Source organism: Myotis myotis, unplaced genomic scaffold (assembly GCF_014108235.1).
Source record: "Myotis myotis isolate mMyoMyo1 unplaced genomic scaffold, mMyoMyo1.p scaffold_m19_p_4, whole genome shotgun sequence".
Lineage (NCBI taxonomy): Eukaryota > Metazoa > Chordata > Mammalia > Chiroptera > Vespertilionidae > Myotis > Myotis myotis.
In genome coordinates this window covers 122,859,995-122,885,849 of record NW_023416346.1, presented here as the reverse complement: position 1 = coordinate 122,885,849, position 25,855 = coordinate 122,859,995, and the positions used below count along the sequence as shown (strand labels likewise).

At 41.8% G+C, this 25,855-nt stretch overlaps 1 protein-coding gene across 14 annotated transcripts in view; it reads right to left on the bottom strand.

Annotated features, from left to right (window-relative positions):
* SCML2 (Scm polycomb group protein like 2) overlaps window positions 1-25,855 on the bottom strand; it is a 112,427-nt gene that overhangs the window by 65,051 nt on the left and 21,521 nt on the right. For 11 of the 14 annotated variants that reach the window (XM_036305653.1, XM_036305654.1, XM_036305648.1 and 8 more), the window contains 3 exons: window positions 22,851-22,921; window positions 21,532-21,766; window positions 18,404-18,492 (listed from right to left, as the gene is read on the bottom strand). In XM_036305653.1, coding sequence (XP_036161546.1) covers window positions 18,404-18,492; window positions 21,532-21,766; window positions 22,851-22,921 — 395 coding nt within the window. The remainder of the gene's footprint in view (window positions 1-18,403; window positions 18,493-21,531; window positions 21,767-22,850; window positions 22,922-25,855) is intronic. The other 3 variants (XM_036305659.1, XM_036305660.1, XM_036305661.1) reach the window with 2 other exon arrangements.

The following is a 25,855-nucleotide window of genomic DNA, read 5'->3' as shown; positions in this document are numbered from 1 at the left end:
AAGAACATTGTATAGGAAAGATTGTGCAATTTCAAATAGGGTGATCAGGACAACCCTCATACAGAAGGTGATAGTGAGCAGAAACCTGAAAAGAGGTGATTATTAACCATGCAGCTATGCAGAGGAAAAGTGTCCCAGGCAAAGAGAACAGCCAGGGCCTAAAGCAGGAGATGTGTCTGAAATGCTTGAAAACAACAAAGAAGCAAGTATGGCTAAAATGTAGTCTGCAAGTATGAGAGCAGAAGGAAACAAGGTCAGAGAGAGAATAAAGGGTCATATTATGTACAGTGGTGGAGGCAACTATGAGAACTCTGGATTTTATTTGGAGTAAAATGGAGAGCTCCTGGATGGTTTTGAGCAAAGGACTGATATAATCTCACCTTTTTTTTTCAAAGGAATATTCTGGTTGCTGTGTTGACTACCAACTCTAAGGTTATAAATAAAGAGGCCACTAAGGAGGCTACTGCAGTAATCCAGGTGAGATATAAAAGTAGTTTGTACCAGTCTGATAACAATGGAGATGTCAAGAAGTGGTTGTATTTTGAAGGTAGAGCCATTAGGCTTTCCTTATGAACTGGATACAGTGTGTGAAAGAAATAATCACCAAGGTTTCTGGCCTGAGGAACCAGAAGGATCATTGCTACTCCCTGATATGGGAAAGGCTGCAAGAGGAGTAGTTTGAGATATATATTAGATATTCAAGTGGAGATGTAGAGTAGGTAGGCTGGATATACAAATCTGAGTTGGGAGCAAAAGGTCTAGATTGGAAACACAAATTTGAAAAAGTCATCTGCATATAAAGCGTATGTAAAGACAGGAATTAGATGAGGTCACCAAGAAATTAATAAGGATCAGAGTTTCTCAACCTTCGGCCATCTGAGGCCAGACATTCTGTTGTGGGGGCCGTCCTGTGCACTGTAAGATGTTTAGCAACATCCCTGGTCTATACCCACTAGATACAGGTAGTACTCCTACACAAAGTTGTAACAACCAAAATTCAAAATTGTCTCCAGATGTTGCCAATGTTCCTTGAGGGCAAATCGCTCCCCTTCGCAGCTGAGAGCCACTGATATAGATGAAAAAAAAGAGAGAGAGAACCAAACACTCTAACATTCTATCACACCTTTTCAATTCCAGGTTACAGAGCATCCTGTCACCACTTTCTCCTCAGCACCCAAAACCAACTTATTGCCTTGTGCTTGTTCTGTTATCTCCAAATCTTAGTTCAATATCATATCCACTTTACCTATATATACTTATTTGCTGAGCACTGATGAAGAAAAGTCCCACATGCTAATTACATGTAGTGCCACACATATTTAGTCTTCATCTTTAGCTGAACCCTCCAAAATGGCCATGTATGCCTAGGCTGTTACCTCTCCAACCCCATACAAAAGACTAATAATGCATCCTCATTATATGTTTATTATTTTATTTGTTAACTGACATTCTCCCCAACCAGAGAATAAGCTCTCCACCTCAATGTTAAAACACAACAGACATTCAGTCTATGTATGAATCCTCCCCTCCAACCTTTGTCAGTTTCCTATTTCACAGAGTAAGAAACTGATGCCATCAGCAATGAACTCTATCAATATTCTTCCCCCATAATTACAAATTTAACTATATGTAAGGGTACTGTTCACCTAGTCTTTAGTTCTTACTAATGTAACTGATGACCTTCCTATCCACCAAATAGTAAGGAATCAGCTTTCCCCTTAACTGACCTCTATTAAGTACCTAATATGAGTGCTTATACATTATAAAGGTGAGTGGGAATTTCTCAAGGTTCTAACATTGACGTTCCTTTCTTCTCCTATAAATTCTGAACTAGCTCATTCATGCTCGTGGCTTCCATTACTATCATTTAAACTAAAAACTCTCAAATCCAGGTACTCAAGTAAAACCTTGTTTCTAAGTTCTAAACACTTTACTTCTAACAGTCTGGTGGCAATCATCCTTCCTCAAATTTCCCAGAGGCATCGCAAAATGTCTAAAACAAAAACCTGATTATAGAGCTCTGGAGAACCAAGATGGCGGCATAGGTTAACGCCGGAGTTTGCTGCTTTGAACAACTACTTCAAAAGTGAAACCAAAAAACGGAAGGGACATCACCCAGAACCACAGGAACGCTGGCTGAGTGGAAGTCCTACAACTAGGAGGAAAGAGAAACGCATATGGACACTCAGAGGAGGCACAGTGCTGAAGTCAAATTCTGAGGTGCGGAGTGCGCGGAGCGGGCTGGCGGCGGAGGGCACGGTTGGCGTTTTCAATCGGGAGGAAGTCGCAGAATCTGAGCTCCAGATCCGGGCGAGTCTTTAGGGACCCAGACTCAAACGGGAGAAGCGGGACTGTCTGGCTTCGGTCAGAGCAAGTGCAGCTTTCTCTCTGAGCTTTGCAGCGGGTGCTGGGACTCAGAGAGGCAGAGCCCCTGGGGACAGGACTGAGAGCCGCCATAACTGCTCTCTCCGGCCCACCCTGTTGATCCTGTGCGACCCTGCACAGAGGCATTTGCCGGATAGCCTCAGGCAAAGGCCAGATTAGCACCTCCCTAGAGGACAGAAGTTCTCTCACTGCAGACACAGCTGATTCTCATAGCCACTTGGCCTGGAGGTCAAACCCTCCCTGGAATTAGCTACAACAATCAAGATTTAACTATAAGACTGCGAACAAAGACCACTAGGGGGTGCACCAAGGAAGCATAACAAAATGCGGAGACAAAGAAACAGGACAAAATTGTCAATGGAAGATATAGAGTTCAGAACCACACTTTTAAGGTCTCTCAAGAACTGTTTAGAAGCCGCCGATAAACTTAATGAGATCTACAAGAAAACTAATGAGACCCTCGATCTTATATTGGGGAACCAACTAGAAATTAAGCATACACGGACTGAAATAACGAATATTATACAGACTCCCGACAGCAGACCAGAGGAGCGCAAGAATCAAGTCAATGATTTGAAATGCGAGGAAGCAAAAAACACCCAACCGGAAAAGCAAAATGAAAAAAGAATCCAAAAATGCGAGGATAGTGTAAGGAGCCTCTGGGACAGCTTTAAGCGTACCAACATCAGAATTATAGGGGTGCCAGAAGATGAGAGAGAGCAAGATATTGAAAACCTATTTGAAGAAATAATGACAGAAAACTTCCCCCACCTGGTGAAAGAAATGGACTTACAGGTCCAAGAAGCACGGAGAACCCCAAACAAAAGGAATCCAAAGAGGACCACACCAAGACACATCATAATTAAAATGCCAAGAGCAAAAGATAAAGAGAGACTCTTAAAAACAGCAAGAGAAAGAAACTCAGTTACCTACAAGGGAATACCCATACGACTGTCAGCTGATTTCTCAACAGAAACTTTGCAGGCCAGAAGGGAGTGGCAAGAAATATTCAAAGTGATGAATACCAAGAACCTACAACCAAGATTACTTTATCCAGCAAAGCTATCATTCAGAATTGAAGGTCAGATAAAGAGCTTCACAGATAAGGAAAAGCTAAAGGAGTTCATCACCACCAAACCAGCATTATATGAAATGCTGAAAGGTATCCTTTAAGAAGAGGAAGAGGAAGAAAAAGGTAAAGATACAAATTATGAACAACAAATATGCATCTATCAACAAGTGAATCTAAGAATCAAGTGAATAAATAATCTGATGAACAGAATGAACTGTTGATTATAATAGAATCAGGGACATAGAAAGGGAATGGACTGACTATTCTTGCGGGGAAAGAGGTGTGGGAGATGCGGGAAGAGACTGGACAAAAATCGTGCACCTTTGGATGAGGACAGTGGGTGGGGAGTGAGGGCGGAGGGTGGGGCGGGAACTGGGAGGAGGGGAGTTATGGGGGGAAAAAAAGAGGAACAAATGTAATAATCTGAACAATAAAGATTTAATTAAAAAAAAAAAATAAAACAAAAACCTCATCTTTCCCTCTATATTTACTCATCTTTCTGTACTTCCCAAACTTTCTTCATTCATTTAACAAATAGTATGTACTAGGACCAATGAGAGGCACATGTTAATTGTTCAAAAGGAACTCAGTCTACGAAACAAGGGACAGTGAAAAAAAAGCACAACAGAGCCCCAGTGCACAAATTTGTGCATGGGTGGGGTTGCTGGGGGAAGGACTGCAGGAGGTTGGCAAGCTGTGAGAGATTGGCTGTGGGAGCACACTGACCACCAGGGAGCAGCTCCTGTGTTGAGCGTCTGCCCTGTGGTGGTCAGTGCACGTCATAACGACCAGTCGACTGGTCATTCAGTCAACCGGTCATAATGGTCGCTTACGCTTTTACATATATAGATCCCTACATAGATTGAGATATGCACAAAGTGCTACAGAAGAATAAAAATGGAGAGGAGGGGCGGAGAAACTAAGATGGCGGCATAGGGAAACACTGAAATTGCGGCCTCCTACAACTTCAAAACACAATAAACAGACAAAACGGACATCATCCAGAACTACAGGAAGGCTGGAGGAGTGGACATTCTACAACTAGAAGGAAGGAGAAAAGCACATTGAGGGTCAGGAGCTGCGGAAGTAAAGTGCAAAGGTACGGAGGCTTGTGCGCGTGGAAAGGGGCTAGTACCTGAGGATGAGGCTGTCTTTTTGAATCGGGAGGGAGTCACAAGCTCCCGAATGCTCTGAACTCCGGTTCTGGGAAGTCTCTGGGGACCCAGGACTCATACGGGGAGAAACTGGACTGTCTGGCAGCGGACAGAACTGAGAACTCGAGGGCGACTTTCCCTCAGAGATCCTTGCAGCAATTCGATTGTCAGGACACTGAGACGCGCACGGCCCCTTAGGGCAGGGCTGAGAATCCGCCATAGTTCCTTGCTCCGCCCTTTGATTCCCTGAGACCCCGCCCCACCCAGGCTGCGTCAGAGGCTTTTGCATATGAATGCCCTGGCCCTTTGCAACCTGAAAATTACCTAACAAATTGCAGCTGGGCCACAGACCCAGAACTTCCAAGAGAAGGCACAAGGCCCCAAAGCAGCTTGCATTGCTTCACAGCTGGGCCTCATCAGGGCACCTCCAAACTCCAAAAAAGGAAGGGGAATCTGCAGTTCTCTTCATAGCTCCTGCTGGGTAACCTCCAAGAGCCAGTGTACCCACTGGACAGAGGGGGACCATCCAGATTACAACTCCTCAAATCCATAAGGGACACACCCAGGGGGCAGACTCAGTCAGAACCAAAGTCGCACTAAAGCAAGTCTTGCCCCAGAAGGGTGTCTTCAGCACAGAAGTTCTCCCACTGCAGACACAGCCAATTCTCACTGCCAACTGGCCTGGAGGTCAATTCCTCCCAGTGATCCTACAACAATCAAGGCTTAACTACAACAAGACTGTGCACAAAGCCCACAAGGGGGTTCACCAAGAGTGTCCACCTCAGGTAACTGGGGAGGTTGAGCCACTGGGCCCTACAGGACACCTAGCACACAAAACCACTCTACCAACACAGGGAAGCATAAAAAATGCGGAGACAAAGAAACAGGTCACAAATGACAGAAATGGAGGAAAGCAAACGACTGGATATAGAGTTCAAAACCACGGTTATAAGGTTTTTCAAAAATTTTATGGTTTTGTTGGGGGCAAGGGAACTTCGGTGAAGTCCTGGGCACCTTTAGGTAAAATGAAGTGTTTTGGTGTCCTCCAGCGCCACGGAGTCAGATCCAAGCAACAGCAACCTCCTGAGCACCACACCCTCTGCTGAAGAACAGCAGCTGTACGTGAAACCTCACCCCACCAGCCAGAAGAGCCACCACAGCTGTGAACAGCACCCACCAGAGGAGCTGCTGCCAACTGAAGAGCAGCTGCTACCGCAACCGTCCGAAGAGCAACCACAGACCAAGGAGTCACTGCCACCAAGGGAGCAACCACTGAACGACTCAACGTCTAGATATGTCAGTGAGATCAAACATGGGTAGACAAAGAAACCCCCAAAGGAAAGAGAAGGAGGACTCTCCAGAAAAGCAGCTAAGTAATACAGAGGCATGCAACATGACAGAAAAAGAATTCAGAATAAGGGTCCTAGAGTGCATAAACCAGATGGAGGAAAAAATCGACAACCTCTGCAAGAAGCAAGAAGAAACAGATGAAAAAATCAATAACATATGGAAGAAGCTAGAAGAAACATGAAAAAATCAACAACTTAAGTAAGACCCAAGAAAAAATGAAGAGTGATATAGCTGCAATGAAAAACTCCAATGAAAGTATCAACAGTAGACTAGGAGAAGCGGAGGACCGAATTAGTGAATTAGAAGACAAGGAAGCAAAACACACCCAAAATGTACTGCAATTAGAGAAAAAAATGAAAAAACAGGAGGAGAGCCTAAGGGAGCTTTGGGACAACATGAAACGAAACAACATACAAATAATAGGGGTACCAGAACAACAGAAGGATGAACAAGGATTAGAAAACCTATTAGAAGAAATAATATCAGAAAACTTCCCTGAGGTGGGGAAGAAAAAAGTCACACAAGCCCAGAGAGTCCCAAACAAGGTGAACCCAAAAAGACCCACACCAAGACACATCATAATTACCATGACAAATGTTCAGGACAAAGAGAGAATCTTACAGGTTGCAAGAGAGAGACGGAAAGTTACATACAAGGGATCTCCCATTAGATTGTCAAATGATTTCTCAACAGAAACACATCAGGCCAGAAAAGAATGGACGGAAATTTACAAAGTGATGCAAAGCAAAGGACTGAATCCAAGAATACTCTATCCAGCAAGGCTATCATTCAAAATTGAAGGGGAAATAAGAAGATTCACAGACAAAAAAAGGCTAAGGGAGTTTATCACCACCAAGCCAGCAATGCAAGGAATGCTACAGGGACTGGTATAAAAATAAGAAATAAAAAGCTCAGAAAGAAAACAGCCACACAAAAAAAGAAATGCCTACAAACAAATACCTTTCAATAATAACTTTAAACGTAAATGGACTAAATGCTCCAACCAAAAGACATCGAGTGGCTGAATGGATAAAAAAACATGACCCATACATCTGCTGTCTACAAGAAACCCGCCTCATTAGAAGGGACTCACACAGACTGAAAGTGAAAGGATGGAAAAATATCTTTCAGGCAAATGGAAAGGAAAAGAAAGCTGGGGTAGCAATACTTATATCGGACAAAATAGACCTCAAAGTGAAGGCCATAAAAAGAGATAAGGAAGGCCACTTCATAATACCAAAGGGATCAATACAACAAGAAGATATAACCCTGGTAAACATATATGCACCCAATGCAGGAGCACCCAAATTCATAAAAAAACTCCTGGAAGATATCAAAGGAGAGATCGACAACAATACAATCATGGTAGGGGACTTTAATACACCACTGACATCACTGGATAAGTCCTCTAGACAAACAATCAGCAAAGATACAGCAATCCTAAATGACTCACTAGATCAGATGGACTTAATAGACATCTTCAGAACACTTCACCCCAATGTCACGGAATATACATTCTACTCAAGTGCTCATAACACATATTCAAAAATAGACCATATATTGGGTCACAAGCAAAGTATCCCCAAATTCAAGAAGATTGAAATCATAAAAAGCGTCTTCGCAGACCACGATGGCATAATATTAGAAATAAACTACAATAAAAACAACCCAAAATACTCAAACACCTGGAAGCTGAATAGCATGTTATTAAATATTGATTGGGTTACCAATGAGATCAAAGAAGAAATTAAAAACATCCTGAAAACTAATGACAATGAAAACACAACAATCCAAAACCTATGGGACACAATGAAAGCAGTCCTGAGAGGGAAGTTTACAGCTCTACAGGCCTATCTCAAAAAACAAGAAAAAATGGTAGTAAATCATCTAACTCTACAACTCAAAGAATTAGACAGACAGCAACAAGAAAACCCCAGAGTGAGCAGAAGGAAGGAGATAATAAAGATTAGGGCAGAAATAAATGACATAGAGACCAAAAAAACAATACAGAAAATCAATGAAACCGAGAGCTGGTTCTTTGAAAGGATAAACAAGATTGACAAACCTCTAGCCAGGCTCACCAAGAAGCAAAGAGAGAGGACCCAAATAAACAAAATCAGAAACGATAGAGGCGAAATAACAACAGACCCCACAGAAATACAAATGATTGTTAAAAAATACTCTGGACAGCTCTACTCCAACAAACTAGACAACATGGAGGAAATGGACATATTCCTAGAAAAATACAACATTCCAAAACTCAATCAGGAAGAATCTAAAAATCTCAACAGGCCAATAACTATGGAAGAAATTGAAGCAGTCATCAAAAAGCTTCCAGCAAACAAAAGCCCAGGACCAGACGGCTTCACAGGGGAGTTTTACCAAACTCAAGGAAGAACTAAAACCTATCCTCCTCAGACTACTACAAAAAATTCAAGAGGAAGGAACACTTCCAAGCTCATTCTATGAAGCCAGCATCACCCTAATACCAAAACCAGGTAAAGACAACACAATGAAAGAGAATTACAGGCCAATATCTCTCATGAACATAGATGCCAAAATCCTCAACAAAATCTTAGCAAATCGGATCCAGCAGTACATCAGAAAGATCATACACCATGACCAAGTAGGATTTATCCCAGGGATGCAAGGATGGTACAATATCCGCAAATCAATAAACGTGATGCATCACATAAACAAATTGAAAGAAAAAAACCACATGGTCATATCAATTGATGCAGAAAAAGCATTTGACAAAATTCAACACCCATTTTTGATAAAAACTCTCAGTAAGGCGGGAGTAGAAGGATCATACCTCAACATAATAAAAGCCATATATGACAGGCCCACAGCCAACAGCATACTCAATGGACAAAAACTAACACCATTTCCCCTAAGAACAGGAACAAGACAGGGATGCCCACTCTCACCACTCCTGTTCAACATTGTGCTGGAAGTGTTAGCCATTGCAATTCGGCAAGAAGAAGAAATAAAAGGCATCCAAATTGGAAAAGAGGAAGTAAAACTGTCCTTATTTGCAGACGACATGATATTATACATACAAACCCTAGAGACTCCATCAAAAAGCTACTAGACTTAATACATGAATTTGGCAATGTAGCAGGATACAAAATTAACCCCAAGAAATCTGAGGCATTTCAATACACCAATAGTGAACTTTCAGAAAGAGAGGTTATAAAAACAATCCTGTTTACCATCGCACCAAAAAAATTAAGCTACCTAGGAATAAACCTAACTAAAGAGGTAAAAGACCTCTAACTCAGAAAACTACAGGACATTGAAAAAAGAGATAGAGGAAGACATAAACACATGGAACTACATACCGTGTTCATGGATTGGTAGAATCAACATCATTAAAATGTCCATACTACCCAAAGCAATCTATAAATTCAACGCACTTCCCATTAAAATACCAACGGCATACTACACAGATCTAGAACGAACACTCCAAAAATTCATCTGGAATAAAAAAAGACCCCGAATAGCTGCAGCAATCCTGAAAAAGATCAAAGTAGGTGGGATCTCAATACCAGATATCAAGTTGTATTACAAAGCCACTGTTCTCAAAACTGCCTGGTACTGGCACAAGAATAGGCATATAGATCAATGGAATAGAATAGAGAGCCCAGAAATCGGCCCGAACCAATATGCTCAATTAATATTTGACAAAGGAGGCAAGAACATACAATGGAGCCAAGATAGTCTCTTCAATAAATGGTGTTGGGAAAATTGGACAGATATATGCAATAAAATGAAACTAGACCACCAACTTACACCATACACAAAAATAAACTCAAAATGGATAAAGGACTTAAATGTACGACAGGAAACCATAAAAATTCTAGAAGAATCCAAAGGCAACAAAATCTCAGACATATGCCGAAGCAATTTCTTCACTGATACAGCTCCTAGGGCACTTGAAACTAAAGAGAAAAGGAACAAATGGGACTACATCAAAATAAAAAGCTTCTGCACAGCAAAAGAAACCATCAACAAAACAACGAGAAAACCCACTGTGTGGGAAAACATATTTGCCAATGTCATCTCTGATAAGGGCCTAATCTCCAAAATTTATAGGGAACTCATACAACTTAACAAAAGGAAGATAAACAATCCAATCAAAAAATGGGCAAAGGACCTAAATAGACACCTTTCAAAAGAGGACATTCAGAAAGCCAAGAGACATATGAAAACATGCTCAAAGTCACTAATCATCCGAGAGATGCAAATCAAAACAACAATGAGGTACCATCTCACATCTGTCAGACTGGCTATCATCAAGAAATCAACAAACGACAAGTGCTGAAGAGGATGTGGAGAAAAAGGAACACTTGTGCACTGCTGGTGGGAATGCAGACTGGTGCAGCCACTATGGAAGACAGTATGGAGTTTCCTTAAAAAACTGAAAATGGAACGCCCATTTGACCCTGTGATCCCACTTCTAGGAATATATCCCAAGAAACCAGAAACACCAATCAGAAAGGATATATGCACCCCTATGTTCATAGCAGCACAATTCACCATAGCTAAGATCTGGAAACAGCCTAAGTGCCCATCAGTAGATGAATGGATTAGAAAACTGTGGTACATCTACATGATGGAATACTATGCTGCTGTAAAAAAGAAGGAACTCTTACCATTTGCAACAGCATGGATGGAACTGGAGAGCATTATGCTAAGTGAAATAAGCCAGTCAATGAAGGAAAAATACCACATGATCTCACTCATTCATGGATAATAGAGACCATTATAAACTTATGAACAATAATAGATACAGAGGCAGAGCTGCCTCAAACAGATTGTCAAACTGCAGCGGGAAGGCCGGGAGGGTTGGGGTGCAGGAGGTAGGGGGGTAAGAGATCAACTAAAGGACTTATATGCATGCATATAAGCATAACCAATGGACATATGATACTGGGGCATAGGGGATGCTAGGGGACTGTCTAGGGCGGGGGGATAAAATGGACACATATATAATACCCTTTGTAATACTTTAAGCAATAAAAAAAAAAGAATTTTATGGAAACCGCCGATAAATTTAGCGAGACCCTCAAGAAATCTAGTGAGACCCTCGAGGATACGAAAAAGGACCAACTAGAAATTAAGCATACACTGACTGAAATAAAGAATAATATACAGAGATCCAACAGCAGACAAGAGGATCCCAAGAATCAAGTCAAAGATTTGAAATACAAAGAAACAAAAAATACCCAACCGAAAAAGAAAAAAGAAAAAAGATTCCAAAAATATTAAGATAGTGTAAGGAGCCTCTGGGACAACTTCAAGCGTACCAACATCAGAATTATAGGGATACCAGAAAAAGAGAGAGGGCAAGATATTGAAAACCTATTTGAAGAAATAATGACAGAAAACTTCCCCTACCTGGTCAAAGAATTAGACTTAGAAGTCCAGGAAGCGCAGAGAACCCCAAAAAAAGGAACCCAAAGAGGACCACACCAAGACACATCATAATTAAAATGCCAAGAGCAAAAGACAACGAGAGAATCTTAAAAGCAGCAAGAGAAAGACAGTCAGTTACCTACAAGGGAGTACCCATACGACTGTCAACTGATTTCTCAACAGAAACCATGCAGGCCAGAAGGGAATGGCAAGAAGTATTCAAAGTGATGAATAGCAAGAACCTACAACCAAGATTACTTTATCCAGCAAAGCTATCATTCAGAATAGAAGGTCAGATAAAGAGCTTCACAGATAAGAAAAAGCTAAAGGAGTTTATTACCACCAAACCAGCATTATATGAAATGCTGAAAGGTATTCTTTAAGAAGAGGAAGAAGAAAAAGGAACTCTTACCATTTGCCACAGCATGGATGGAACTGGAGAGTGGATAAATACCACATGATCTCACTCATTTGTGGAATATAATGAACAACATAAACTGATGAACAAGGACTGATCCAGAGACGGAGAGGCATTGATTGGACTGTCGGGCCTTGGAGGGAAGGTAGGGGAGGGTGGGGGTAAGGGGGAAAGATCAACCAAGGACTTATATGCAAGCATATAGGCCTAACCAATGGACATGGACAACGGGGGGGGGGGGTGAGGGCATGAGCGGGGGGGGGGGGGTGTAGGGGGTACCATGGGGATAAGGACACATGTAATATCTTAATCAATAAAAAATATATTTAAAAAAAAAATGGAGAGGAGGAATTAGGAAAGGTATCCTGAAGGATTTAATACCTGACATAAATCTTAAAAGAAAAATAGGAGTTAATCAGAGATAACCAGCTCTGAAAAGAAACATGGTATCAATAGGCTAATACAAGCAATTTAGAACGTAAAATCCAAAGAAAGCTGTGGCAGCCATAAACCAGATCATAGGTACCTTAAAGGCCATACTGACAAACTTATACTTCATCCTGAGTACAACTGGTAACTTCAAAAGAATTTCAAGCAGGGGAATGATGTGGTAAGGCTTCTGTGTCAGGTATTTCTACCAGTTCTGTGGAAAGGTGAAGAGCAGAGGCAGTCATATGACTGAACAGTCCAGGCAAGAGGAAAGCTTGTACAAGAGGCAATGGTGTTGCCGAAACCGGTTTGGCTCAGTGGATAGAGCGTCGGCCTGTGGACTGAGGGGTCCCAGATTCGATTCCGGTCAAGGGCATGTACCTGGGTTGCGGGCATATCCCCAGTGGGAGATGTGCAGGAGGCAGCTGATCGGTGTTTCTCTCTCATCGATGTTTCTAGCTCTCTATCTCTCTCCCTTCCTCTCTGTGAAAAATCAATAAAATATATTTAAAAAAAAAAAAGAGGCAATGGTGGTAAAGTGAGAAAGACGACACACAACAAAGAAATAATTGGGAAGCTAAGTGGATGGGCCTTTATAATTCATTGGCTATACAGAGGCCATCAAGAAGGAAGAGTACCCACAAATCAGTAAGAGTAAAAAAATAAATCCAATAGAAAAACAGGAAAAGGCAATAATCAGGCACGTTACTACAGAATAATAAAAGGCCATTAAACACATTTTAAAAGCTCAATGAAAATTATAACAAAGGGATACCATCCTTATCCCCAACTCCCAAAAAAAGATTCACAAAATTTTAAAAGATTGATAATATTCAATGTTAGAGAATGTGTGGAAATACAAACAGACCTACACACTAGTAGTGTAGCATAGCTTGGAACACCATTTTGGAATGCAATTTAATAGTATATATCAACACTTAAAGCATACATTCCCCTAGAACCAGCAATTCTATTTCCAAGAACATAGCTATTCATATATATATAGATATAGATATAGATATAGATATAGATATAGATATAGATATAGATATAGATAGATATAGATATAGATATATAAATAGCTAGATAGATATATATAGATATGTAGATATATATCTATATCTACATATATATACATATATATATACATATATATATACATATATATACATATATATATATATATGTATATATATGCAAGAATGTTCACTGAGGATGATTTAAACAAGAATATGGAGAGAACCTAAATATTCATCCTTAGGCAGAGGTTAAATCAATTATGGTAATCCATACCACAGAAGATTACCTGAAGTATATATGAAATGAAATGGAAAGAATTCCAAACTATACATAATTTAGGGGGAAAACTAAATCACAGAACAATATATACAATATATTCCAATTTGTTAAAAAAAATAAGAGCACATATATATTTGTGAAAGCACAGAAAAAGGTCTGGAAGAACACAAATAAAACTTCAATACAGAGAGAAGAGTGGAATACAGGAATGGACAGGATAAAGTGATACACATTTTTCACTCTAGCTCAGGGGTGGGCAAACTTTTTGACTCGAGGGCCACAATGGGTTCTTAAACTGGACTGGAGGGCTGGAACAAAAGCATGGATGGAGTGTTTGTGTGAACTAATATAAATTCAAAGTAAACATCATTACATAAAACGGTACGGTCTTTTTTTTTTTAGTTTTATTCATTTCAAACGGGCCGGATCCGGCCCGCGGGCCGTAGTTTGCCCACAGCTGCTCTAGCTAAATGTATAGTTTGATTTTTTGCCCCCACACAAACATGAACTACTTTTATAATTTTTAAAATGAGCCAGGCCAGTGTAGCTCAGTGGTTGAGCATCGACCTATGAACCATGAGGTCACAGTTCAATTCCCAGTCAGGGCACATGCCCAGGTTGACGGCTTTATCCCCAGGGTGGGGTGTGCAGAAGGCAGCTGATTGATGATTCTTTTTCATTAATGATTTTTCTATCTCTTTCTCCCTCTTCCTTCCTCTCTGAAATCAATAAAAATATTTTTAAATGAAAAACAATGTGTATGACAAGTGGCTTGTCACTAGATGATAAACAATTTGATATATAAATAGATTCAGTGGCTTTTCTAAAGCCACAACCCAAGCTAATAGGTGTTTAATAAAAACTACTGCTAGCCCTTATAGTGTGGTTAAATGGTTAGAGCGTCAGTCTGAACACTGAAGGATCTCGGGTTCAATTCCCAGTCAAGGGCATGTCCCTGGGTTGTAGGTTCAATCCCCAGCCCCAGTCAGAGTGCATGCGGGAGACAACTAATTGATGTGTCTCTATCACATCAATTTTTCTCTCTCTCTCTCTCCACCTTCCTCTGTTAAACATCTCCTGTTATTAGCTACTAGTGGCCCAGTGCACATTAAAAGGGGATTAGCTATTCTTACATATACTTCACGTATTGCCCAAAGGGCTTGGAGCATTTGCCTGTGTTCTTTCATGCTGCTCAAAGCTGCACTCAAAAAAATTTTTTTTGCAATGCAGGAGTCATATTTTTTGAGAGAAGTTTATTGATTTTTAGAGAGAAAGGGAGAGAGACATCAATGTGAAAGCGCAACATCAACCGGCTACCTCCTGCACACCCGCTATTGGGGATCGTGCCCCCAAACCTAGGCATGTGCCCTTGACCAGGAATCGAACCAGCAACCTCCCGGTGCATGGGACAATGCCCAATCAACTGAGCCACACTGGCCAAGGCACAGGAGTCGTATTAATTGATGTGTCACATCCTTATGTCCTTAATCTTCTTGATATGAATAGTTGTAATAAAATTTAAGTGACTATGAAAACAATTAGGATAACAGTTGAGAAAGAAATATTTGACCCATAATTTAACTAAAACTTGGCTTTTATTCATTGTTTGCTAACATGCTGTACTCTTTCAACAATTTCTCAAGAGCATAAACTAGTTTTGGAATTTTCCCTTTGTTATATAACAAGTATTTCCTTATAACAAATTCATTCTGATGACTTTTTAACATTCTTTTACTTCTAAACAACAAATCTGAGTAACCTTCAAGTGGTTTTATTGGCCCATTATCATTTTCTTCAATATCAAAGGGATGACTAACATAACTAAGTGAGGGGGAAGCTTCACTTATGAAAGTAAATAAAAAATAGCAATGAACATCTGCTTCCAGTGGAACACCCCTTTCATATCTAAGGTCAAGAAAGGGGGTACTAATTCATTTTGGCTAGTGGATGATTATAACAATAACGTTTTTGTTAAATAATTTGCTGTCATGGGCTGAATTGTGTGCTCCCATCAACTACAAACCAAGGAGAGAGGCCTCAAAGAAACCAAGCCTGACAACACCTTGACCTCAAACTTTTATCCTCTGGAGCTTTGAGAAAATAAATTTCTTTTGTTTAAGCTACTGTTAGGGGCTTAATGTGTCCTCCAAAAATTCATAAATTAAAGCCCTAACCCCCAATATGACTATTTAGGGCTAGAACCTTTAAAAAGGTAATAAAGGTTAAGTGAGGTTATAAGACTTGAGACTGTTGTCTTTATAAGAAGAGAAAGAAAAAACAGATTCCTCTCCCTCTGTGCATGTCCAGAGAAGAGGCCATGTGAAAATACAACGGAAAGGCAGCCATCTATAAACCAAGGAGAAAGGCCTCACCATAAACCAACCCCAATGGCACTTTAATATTGCACTTCTGACCTCCAGAACTGTGAAAAAAATAAGTTTATTTTGCTTAAGCCACCCAGTCTGTGGAACTTTGTTATGGCAGCCCTAGCAGACTAACAAATACACTTGCCAAACATTAAATTTAAAAAGCATTTTTGCGTTTTCATGTTAGAGAAGAGAAAATATTTAAGTATCCCATCTACACTAATAAAAGAGAAACATGCAAATTGGTGTCACTCTGCTACCCTTCCCATTGGCTAATCAGGGCGATATGCAAATTAGCTGCCAGCCAAGATGTCGGCCGGCAGCCAGGCAGCTGGAAGCGAACAGGAGGTTTGCTTGCTTCAGTGATGGAGGAAACCAACATTCCCCACCTGCCTTGCCAGCCTCTAAGCTTGCAGTTTGAAACATTGTTACAAATATAGAAGCTAAACAAAACCCCAGAAACCTGCTTTCAGCCAGCCGGGCTTCAGCCAGCAGGACCGCAGCATTGTTTCAATTATAGAACAAACGCAGATCCCTACTTTCAGCCAGCCGAGATCTCAGAGCTGGAGTTGAAACAGTGTTTCGATTATAGAACCCAAACAAACCAGATACCTGCTTTCAGCAGCAGAGGCCTCAGAGCTGGAGTCAAGCCTCAGAGCTAAAGCTGGCCCAGAATAAAAAAAAGAAAAAAAGGAGCGGTTGGGAGCTTCAGTCACCCGCCAGCCTGAAAACAGCCCTCAGCCCCTCACCCAGACTGGCCAGGCACCCCAGTGGGGACCACCATCCTGAAGGGGGTATGACCAGCTGCAAACAGCCATCAGCCCCTCACCCAGGCTGGCCAGGCACCCAAGCGGGGCCTCCACCCTGATCCAGGACACCCTTCAGGGCAAACCAGCCGGCCCCCACCCGTGCACCAGGCCTCTATCCTATATAGTAAAAGGGTAATATGTCTCCTAGCACCGGGATCAGCGGAGCCCTGAGGCCTCCCGGCACCAGGATCAATGTGACAGGGGCAGCGCCCAAACCCCCTGATCGCCCTGCGGCTGTGTGTGTGACAGGGGGAGGGGTCACCACCTCCCTATCCGCCCTGCTCTGTTCGTGACAGGGGAACGCGCCCCAACCCCCTGATCGGCCCTGCTCTGTGCCTGATAGGGGGGAGCTCCCCAACCCCTGATCGCCCTGCAGCTCTGTGTGACAGGGTGCGGCGCCCCAACCCCCGGATCGGCCCTGCTCTGTGTGTGACAGGGTGCAGCACCCCAACCCCCCCCCCCCACAGGCCCTGCTCTGTGTGTGATGGGGTAGAGCCATAACCTCCCCATCAGCCCTGCCCTGAGTGAGAAAGTGGCAGCGCCCCAACCCCCTGATCTGCCCTGCTCTGTGTGTGACAGGGGGCGGTGCCCCAACTCCCCTATCGGCCCTACTCTGTGACAGGGGGGAGCTCCTCAACCCCCTGATGGGCCCTGCTCTGTGCGTGACAGAGGGGAGCTCCCCAAACCCCTGATCGGCCCTGCTCTGTGCGTGGGTTGGTGGAGCTCCCCAACCCCCTGATCGACCCTGCTCTGTGCGTGACAGGGTACGGAGCCCCAACCCCCGATTGGCCCTGCTCTGTGCATGACAAGGGGTGGCGCCACAACCTCCCTATCGACCCTGCCTTGAGTGTGACAGGGGGCGGTGCCCCAACCCCCCAATTGGCCCTACCCTGAGCGTGACTGAGGGTGGCATCGCAACCTCTGGATCCGCCCTGCTCTGTGCATGACAGGGGGTGGTGCCCCAACTCCCCAATCGGCCCTGCTCTGAGCCCGACCAGGGGCTGCACCTAGGGATTGCGCCTGCCCTCTGCCATCCGGGAGCAGGCCTAAGCCAGCAGGGCGTTATCTCCCGAGGGGTCCCAGCCTGCGAGAGGGCACAGGCCAGGCTGAGGGATGCCTCCCTTCCCCGAGTGCACAAATTTTTGTGCACTGGGCCTCTAGTCCTATATAATAAGGATGTAAAATGCAAATGTAACGACTGGATCACGGATCAGCAGGAGGGTGGGGCAGAGAGCTACAACAGGAGGGGGCAGGGCAGCAAGCTATGAGAGGGGCAGGGAGAGAGGGAGGGAGCTACAGGAGGGCGGAGCAGCAAGGGGGGTGGTGGGAGGAGCTACAGGAGAGCAGGGCAGTGGGCGGAGAGCTACTAGAGGGCAGCAGCAAGCTATGGGCAAGCTACTGGTGCATGGGTTCCTATGGAGGGCTACAAGTTAAAAAAATAAAACCACAGCCCAGCTGATGGAAGTTCTTTTTTTTTTCCTTTATTGATTACGGTATTACAAATGTACTCTTTTCCCCCCAGTTTCGTCCCCCCCACCCCGCTCATGCCCTCACCCCCGCCCTCCCCGTGTCTGTAGTCTGTATCCATTGGTTGTGCTTATATGCATGCATACAAGTCCTTTGGTTGATCTCTCCCCCTTAGCCTCACCCTCTGCTGCCTTCCCTCTGAGGTTTGAAGTTCTTTATAAATTCTTTCTTACCTCCTTGAAGAATGTTGCAGGTGCCATTTCAGATCCATCCAATGTTCGCAAAAGGAACATCGGCCAAGATAATGTACTCATCTTGTATCCTATTTTAAAAATTAAATCAGGTATCATGAAAAAGCCTTCCTATGATATTACAGCAAGTTGGTATTAAAAATAGTATTCATTTACTATTCTCCAGAGAATAACTTTCTTATCGAGGAACTCAGGAAATGGGCCAGAGGAGCAGCTACACTCTCCAATTGGTGCTACTATAACCACTGTATTATTTGGCAACAATGCTACAGTGGAGTAGAAACTCTCATTTTAGAGAAACCAGTAGCTAGAGATCATCAACATCCATGTATATCTTGGGAATGGGCCATTATACTTGGGTAATCCAAGCTAGAACCCAGGAGAGCTACCATTTCTTACCAACAGCCTCACAAGGAGGGCAAAGGCTGCAAAAGATTTCCAGGCCCTCTTTTCCCCTGCTTTATTTCCATTCAGAAAAAGACAGTTTTATGTCAAACTCAGTAAATGCACACTAACACAGTGCATTTCATTTTATGTAAATTTCATCTTAAAAAGCTGCATAAACACAACTCTAATTAATAATATGCATGCTAAAGTATTCAGGAGAAATGTAATGATGTCAATTACTCTCAAATGTATTTTAAAATAAGATGGATTGATAAATTCATAGAAGGGCAGATAGATGAGTGACAAAGCAAGTATAATAAAATGATAATGACAGAACCTAGGTAATGGGTAGGTAGGTATTCATTGTAAAATTATTTCACCTTGTATGTTTGAAATTTTTTCATACAATATGTTAGAGAAAAATACAGCTCTCACTTTAGCAATCCTTACACACACTACATAAACATGATCTCCTCTTAGAATATGTATTAGTTGCTATCAAAATAGGTATATTTTCCAGAGATCTTATAATTAATGGTGACTATCACAGCATCTGGAAACAGGGATCTGCTGGTTTTACTGCAATCTGTTTCAGGCAGCACTTGCCTGCCTTGATACCAGAATTGGAGAGAACTTGTCATGCATTCCTGATGATTACATGCAGTAAGATAGGGAGGCATATGAGTCACTGGCAACATGTCTATCAACAGTATAAAACCTACAAAAATGTTCAGACAGAAAATCATACCATAATAACCCTGTACCAAAACCCCCTAATATAATAAGGGAAATAATTGTTGTTAGGAAAAATGGGGGAGGGGAGATTTATTACCTACTCCCTCAATATTATTAGTGATATCTAATAAAGTTATCCACAGCATATATTTTCCACACTGTGGTCAGAATATTGCATAAGAATCATTCTCTGTTCCTTATGCCTTTCTCTTACCCCTTACCTTATCTTATTGCATCATATACCATGATTTTTCTAAATTTAACATTTTTCTTAATTCTGTAACTCCCTAAAGTCAAACATAGATTAAAAGGCTAAAAAATAAAGTGCATAGAAAATTCAAACACAGATAAAACTAATCTATGATGTCAGGAAGTCTAGGCAGTGGTTATCTTTGGGAAAGGGGTAGTTATGAATAGAGATCAGCAGGAATGGGGCTTCTGGGGTTCTGATAATGTTCACGCATCTTGATTTGGATGGTAGTTATACAGGTATGTTCATTTATAAGCTGTACACCTATGATTTATACACTTTCTGTTTGTATGTTAAAACTTTAAAGTATCTTTTAAATAATAACTTTTAAGATTTAAATAAATAAACCCATTTTAAAAAGGAAAATTAAATAAGTTGTGTTATATTAAAATGGAAACTAAACTATTCAAAAGTGCCTAATGAGCAAATTGGCAAAAACTGTATTTTTATATGTAGTGTGAAAATATACACTAATTAGCATGTGTTGTTATGTATTTCATATTTTTAGTTAAAAAATTCTAAATGTAATTTGAAAAATAATCAATCATAATTTTGGCTATGTGTTTGAAATGCTGGCAATCACAATAGCTGTATTTCTTTTAAACAAAATAAGACACATATTATCATATTATAGACAGAAATAAAATCCAAACAGGAAAGCACTAAGCCTCAGGTTTACACACCTCTTACAGAATTCTGTATGATTCCAGAAATGTTATAAAAGTAAACAATAAAAAATATGAATGATATGAAGGAAAAAGGGGAAAAGCAGAAAACATACACACCCTTAACCATCTTCTTGGAATAACACATCTCTTATTAGTTTTTAAAAATATTTAAGCCAAATTAGGAATAATTAACAATTAGAGCAAAAACAGCATAAAAATACATCACTAAAAATAGTTATTATTAATATATTAAGTTTTTATTCTCAGGGAATTTTTCACCAGTAGGAGACAAAAAAAATCCATTTTCTCATTGTGCTTTAAAATAAGGAATTTTCCTTTTCAGTGCTGTAAAGAACAAAAACCAAAACCCACCATTCATTCAGAATACAAAGTGATACATGAAATCACTTATTTTCTATAGAATATCATAGTACACCTAAGTGGTAAAAGAAAAAGTTTGCTCAAAATTAGTCATACAGTTTTTACATTTTAAAAACTTGGTCAAAATGGAGAACTTGGAACTTAAAAACCTTTACTGGTAAGTTCCATCCATCTCCTCCTTTTCAAAGACCTAAAGCTACTCACTCCTTCCTCTCTCACTGAGATTTCTTCCCACTACAGATGAAATGGAATTCCCAAATTTGCATCTAGAACCTGGATGTGGAATCCCCTATGCTCATCTCCATACCAAAAATACTGAATGGCCCAGTGGACAATATTAAGGGAGGAAGTAACTTGCTATCTAATGCTGTAAACTACTCCCTCAGAAGGGCTTCTGAATCTGCATGTGTAATCTAGTAGAGCAGCTTTTGACATTTCAACTTTAAAGACAGAATGAGTCTTTCCCTGGAGTGGGAAACCTTTAGCACACATAAACCAAATGTGTACTTAGTGAAACTCTCTAACATTATAGTACTGATGAGTTCCTCTCTCATACATTTTCCACAGTAACCACCTGACCACCTATTTGTAAGAATGTCTAGGAGGACGGGTTTTTAAAAGGCCATTAAAACTATTTCTGAATATTACATTAGTAAGAATATGTTATTTTAAAAACTGTTTATCCTTACCCAATGGAGGCTGAAGTAAGTCCCCTTGCTGTTCACATGTGCCAACGGGTTGTATGTCTGCAGAATCAACAAGTCTCCAAAAATCATTTTTATCATCACTACCATCAAGGCGTAAACGTAACCTGGCACCAGTAACTCCGATAATCGTGGCAATACATGTTGAAGTCATATTGCGAGGGTCATGCGCTTCCAGTTTCATACCAACTTTGAATTCATTAGTTGGTGGGATCTTAGACTACATACACACACACACACACACACACACACACACAATTTTGTTAAAGTGCATCAACTATAAGAAAAACAAATAGTCAGTTATGTTACCAGAATACTTGAGGAGCATTTTAAGTAATGGTCACAGCAGATGGTGAACAAAGTTAAAAACTTTAAGGGTCAAGAAAAAGATTTTCAAACCCTCCCCTTGGCTTGATGTGCAGCATAAAAATACTGCCAACTGCTGGTTTTACTCATTTTCCCACTTCCAGGCAACCTAAATGTGGCTTTTAAAATGCACCCTGTGCCCTAACCAGTTTGGTTCAGTGGATAGAGCATCGGCCTGTGGACTGAAAGGTCCCAGGTTCGATTCCGGCTAAGGGCATGTACCTTGGTTGCGGGCACATCCCCAGTGGGGGGTGTGCAGGAGGCAGCTGATCAATGTTTCTCTCTCATCGATGTTTCTAACTCTCTATCCCTCTCCCATCCCCTCTGTGAAAAATCAATAAAATATATTTAAAAATAAATAAATAAATAAAATGCACCCTGAGTGGCTTTCTAAAATAATAATCTGATTAGGCCACTCCCCTTGAAATAAGCCAACTGGTAGCTCACCACTGCTTAAGATAAAAGTCCAAGTACTCATTACAGTTTAAAAGCCCCCACAACTTTAACCTCATTCCTACACTATTGCCTCTACCCCACTCTGTGCTTCAGCCACGCCATCCCTCACACTCAGGTTCCCTTACATCCATGTGCCTTTGTTTTAGATGTTCTCTCTACCTGGAATATTCTTCCCTTCATTCCAACCATCTCAGATAGCACCTCTTTTGTGAGCCCTCCCACTATAGAGTAATCACACTTCTCATAATTAATTATTTACATGTCTATCTTTCCCTCCAGATGGGTAATCATAAGGGCTTCATATATCTGACACTGAAGAAATTCTTAATGAATGAATGCAAAGAGACCAGCTGGCTCTTAAATGGCACTACCACAATCCCACCATCTCCTCACACCACCTGAACCTAACACTCACACAGACACCTTTCAACAAGTTAATAGTTTACATTAGTATGTTCAACATCTACAGAATTTTAGCATACCTGTCTGAAACACTCTATAGGAGCACTTAAAGATCCAGTCTCTTTCAAGTAAGTGTCCCAATGGAAATCATCTAGAAATAAATATACAAAATATTTCTTAATATATGCAATATGTATACTAATTTTCAAGAATAAAATGGGTTTTGGTTCCATATCTCTTCAAAAATATTTCCTAAGTAAGAGCAGATTCAAACTTCCTGATCTACATTTGATTACCAGTATAGAAATAAAAAATAAGGCAATGCCAGATCTTCTCAATGTAATGAGGACTACAGCACAGTGATTCTAAAAATGTGGATTCTATAAACAACTAAAGGATGTTTTATAGAGTAATAGCAAATTCTACTTATTTATCTCTAATATAAATTTATTGAAGATGTGTTTTTACCATTTCATCCTATTAATGTGATGGTGCTTTGTTTTTCAAGGGAAGCTAAAGGTGTTTAGGTGTGTGTTCTAGCAGAATTTTATGGAAAGAAAAAATCTGAGAATCAGAGTTGTTTCTCAATTGACTAGTCAATCTCCATCCAGGTGTCAAGAATATGATGGCAGAACAAAGCAGTAAACCAGTCATCGGTACAGTCACTGATATAGATTATTTTAATGATCTATATTTTTTACACACTCTTGCTGTCCTTTCTCTCACTTAGTCTTCATAATATATTATAATGCTAGAGGAAAAGGTCAGAAAGCAGTACTCTGCCTGGCCTGAACACTTCAATTCACTGTGCCAGTCAGATGCCAAAGACACTGAAAGAAAAACTTGATAGCTGAATTAATTCATACAAAGTTTAATTCTCATCAACCATCAGGTTTTTCTGTACTCTTTTAATTTTTTCACTATAAAAATATTGGTTTTGAGCCTGGCCGGTGTGGCTCTATGGTTGATTGTTGACCTATGAACCTGGAGGTCATGGTTCGATTCCCAATCAGGGCACACGCCTGATTGTGGGCTCAATCCCCAGTGTGGGGGCATAACCAATGATTCTCATCACTGATGTTTCTCTCTCTCTCTTCCTCTCCCTTCCTCTCTGAAATCAGCACAAACATATTTTTTAAAAATATTGGTTTGGACATTTCCCCTTCCTGGGGGAATTTACATTACTAACCTCTTATATATCCTTTAAAGGATATAACACACTGAAACACACACACAAAGTGCTGACAAATGATTAACAGCCAGCTTTTCAGAAAATACAAACAAACAAAAAGCCTCACTGGTAGTGTTTGCAGTCTTCTGTGATTTAACTACTACCACCATACCTGATTGCAAGGTGCCAAGGAGAAGTCACTAACCACAAAGTTGGAAAGAGATGTATGTAAATGGCTCTCCCAAGCTGGTGTGAATCAGCTTTAGCATGCCATTGATATATGAGTGTGCATTTATACGTGTATGTACAAATATTATGTCATACTTAACACTGTACACCCTGCTTTTTAAAATTAACAATAAATTTAAGAGATTATTCCATTAAAAAATACTGTGTTTAAGTCCACTTTAGATGATGTGAAGTGAATGTTACCACACTGCTGAAAGGTATACAGCAGAAATGTTGAGACTATGGACTCTGGAGTCAAACCTGCCTTCTTCCAGTCAAGCTCTGCCTATTTCTAGCTATGTGACCCTGAGCAAGTCATTTCACTTTCTCAGCCTCGGTTCCTTCTTTTATAAAATGGGGAATGTAATAAATATGGTACAAGGTATTTTGAGAATTAAGTGAAGTAGCATACATGTAAGTCACTCAATAAATGGCATCCTATCTAATAAAAGAGAAACATGGTAATTAGCATACAACAGCTACCCTTCCCATTGGCTAATCAGGGCAATATGCAAATTAACTGCCAGCCAAGATGGCGGCCGGCAGCCAGGCAGCTGGAAGCGAACATGAGGCTTGCTTGCTTCAGTGACGGAGGACTCCAACGTTCCCCGCCTGCCGCTGCCAGCCTCTGAGCTGCAACTCTAAGCAACTATGTTACAAATATAGAAGCTAAACAAAACCCCAGAAACCTGCTTTAGTCACAGGGCTTCAGCCAGTAGAATCGCAACATTGTTTCAAATACAGAAGGTAAACAAAGGCCAGAAACCTGCTTTCAGCAGCAGAGGCCTCAGAGCTGGAGCCAGAGCTAAAGCTGGCCCAGAAAAAAAAAGAAAAAAAAGAAAAAAAGGAGCAGTTGGGAGCTGCAGTCACCCACCAGCCTGAAAACAGCCCTCAGCCCTTCACCAAGACTGGCCAGGCACCCCAGTGGGGACCCCCACCCTGAAGGGTGTGTGACCAACTGCAAACAGCCATCATCCCCTCATCCAGGCTGGCCAGGCACCCCAGTGGGGACCCCCACCCTGATCCAGGACACCCTTCAGGGCAAACCAGCCAGTCCCCACCCATGCACCAGGCCTCCATCCTATATAGTAAAAGGATAATATGCCTCCCAGCACCGGGATCAGCGTGACAGGGGGCAGCGCCCAAACCCCCTGATCGCCCTGCGGCTCTGTGTGTGACAGGGGGCGGGGCCACAACCTCCCTATCCGCCCTGCTCTGTTCGTGACAGGGGAAGGCACCCCAACCCCCTGATCGGCCCTGCTCTGTGCCTGATAGGAAGGAGCTCCCCAACCCCCTGATCGCCCTGTGGTTCTGTGTGTGACAGGGTGTGGCGCCCGAACCCCCTGATCAGCCCTGCTCTGTGTGTGACAGAGTGCGACGCCCCAACCTCCCCCCCTCCACAGGCCCTGCTCTGTGTGTGACAGGGTAGAGCCATAACCTCCCCATCGGCCCTGCCCTGAGTGTGAGAGTGGCGGTGCCCCAACCCCCTGATCGGCCCTGCTCTGTGGGTGATACAGGGCGGCGCCCCAACTCCCCCACCCCCACGGGCCCTGCTCTGTGATGGGGTAGAGCCATAACCTCATCAGCCCTGCCCTGAGTGTGACAGTGGAGGCGCCCCAACCCCCTGATCAGCCCTGCTCTGTGGGTGAGAGAGGGCGGCGCCCAAACCCCCTGATCCGCCCTGCT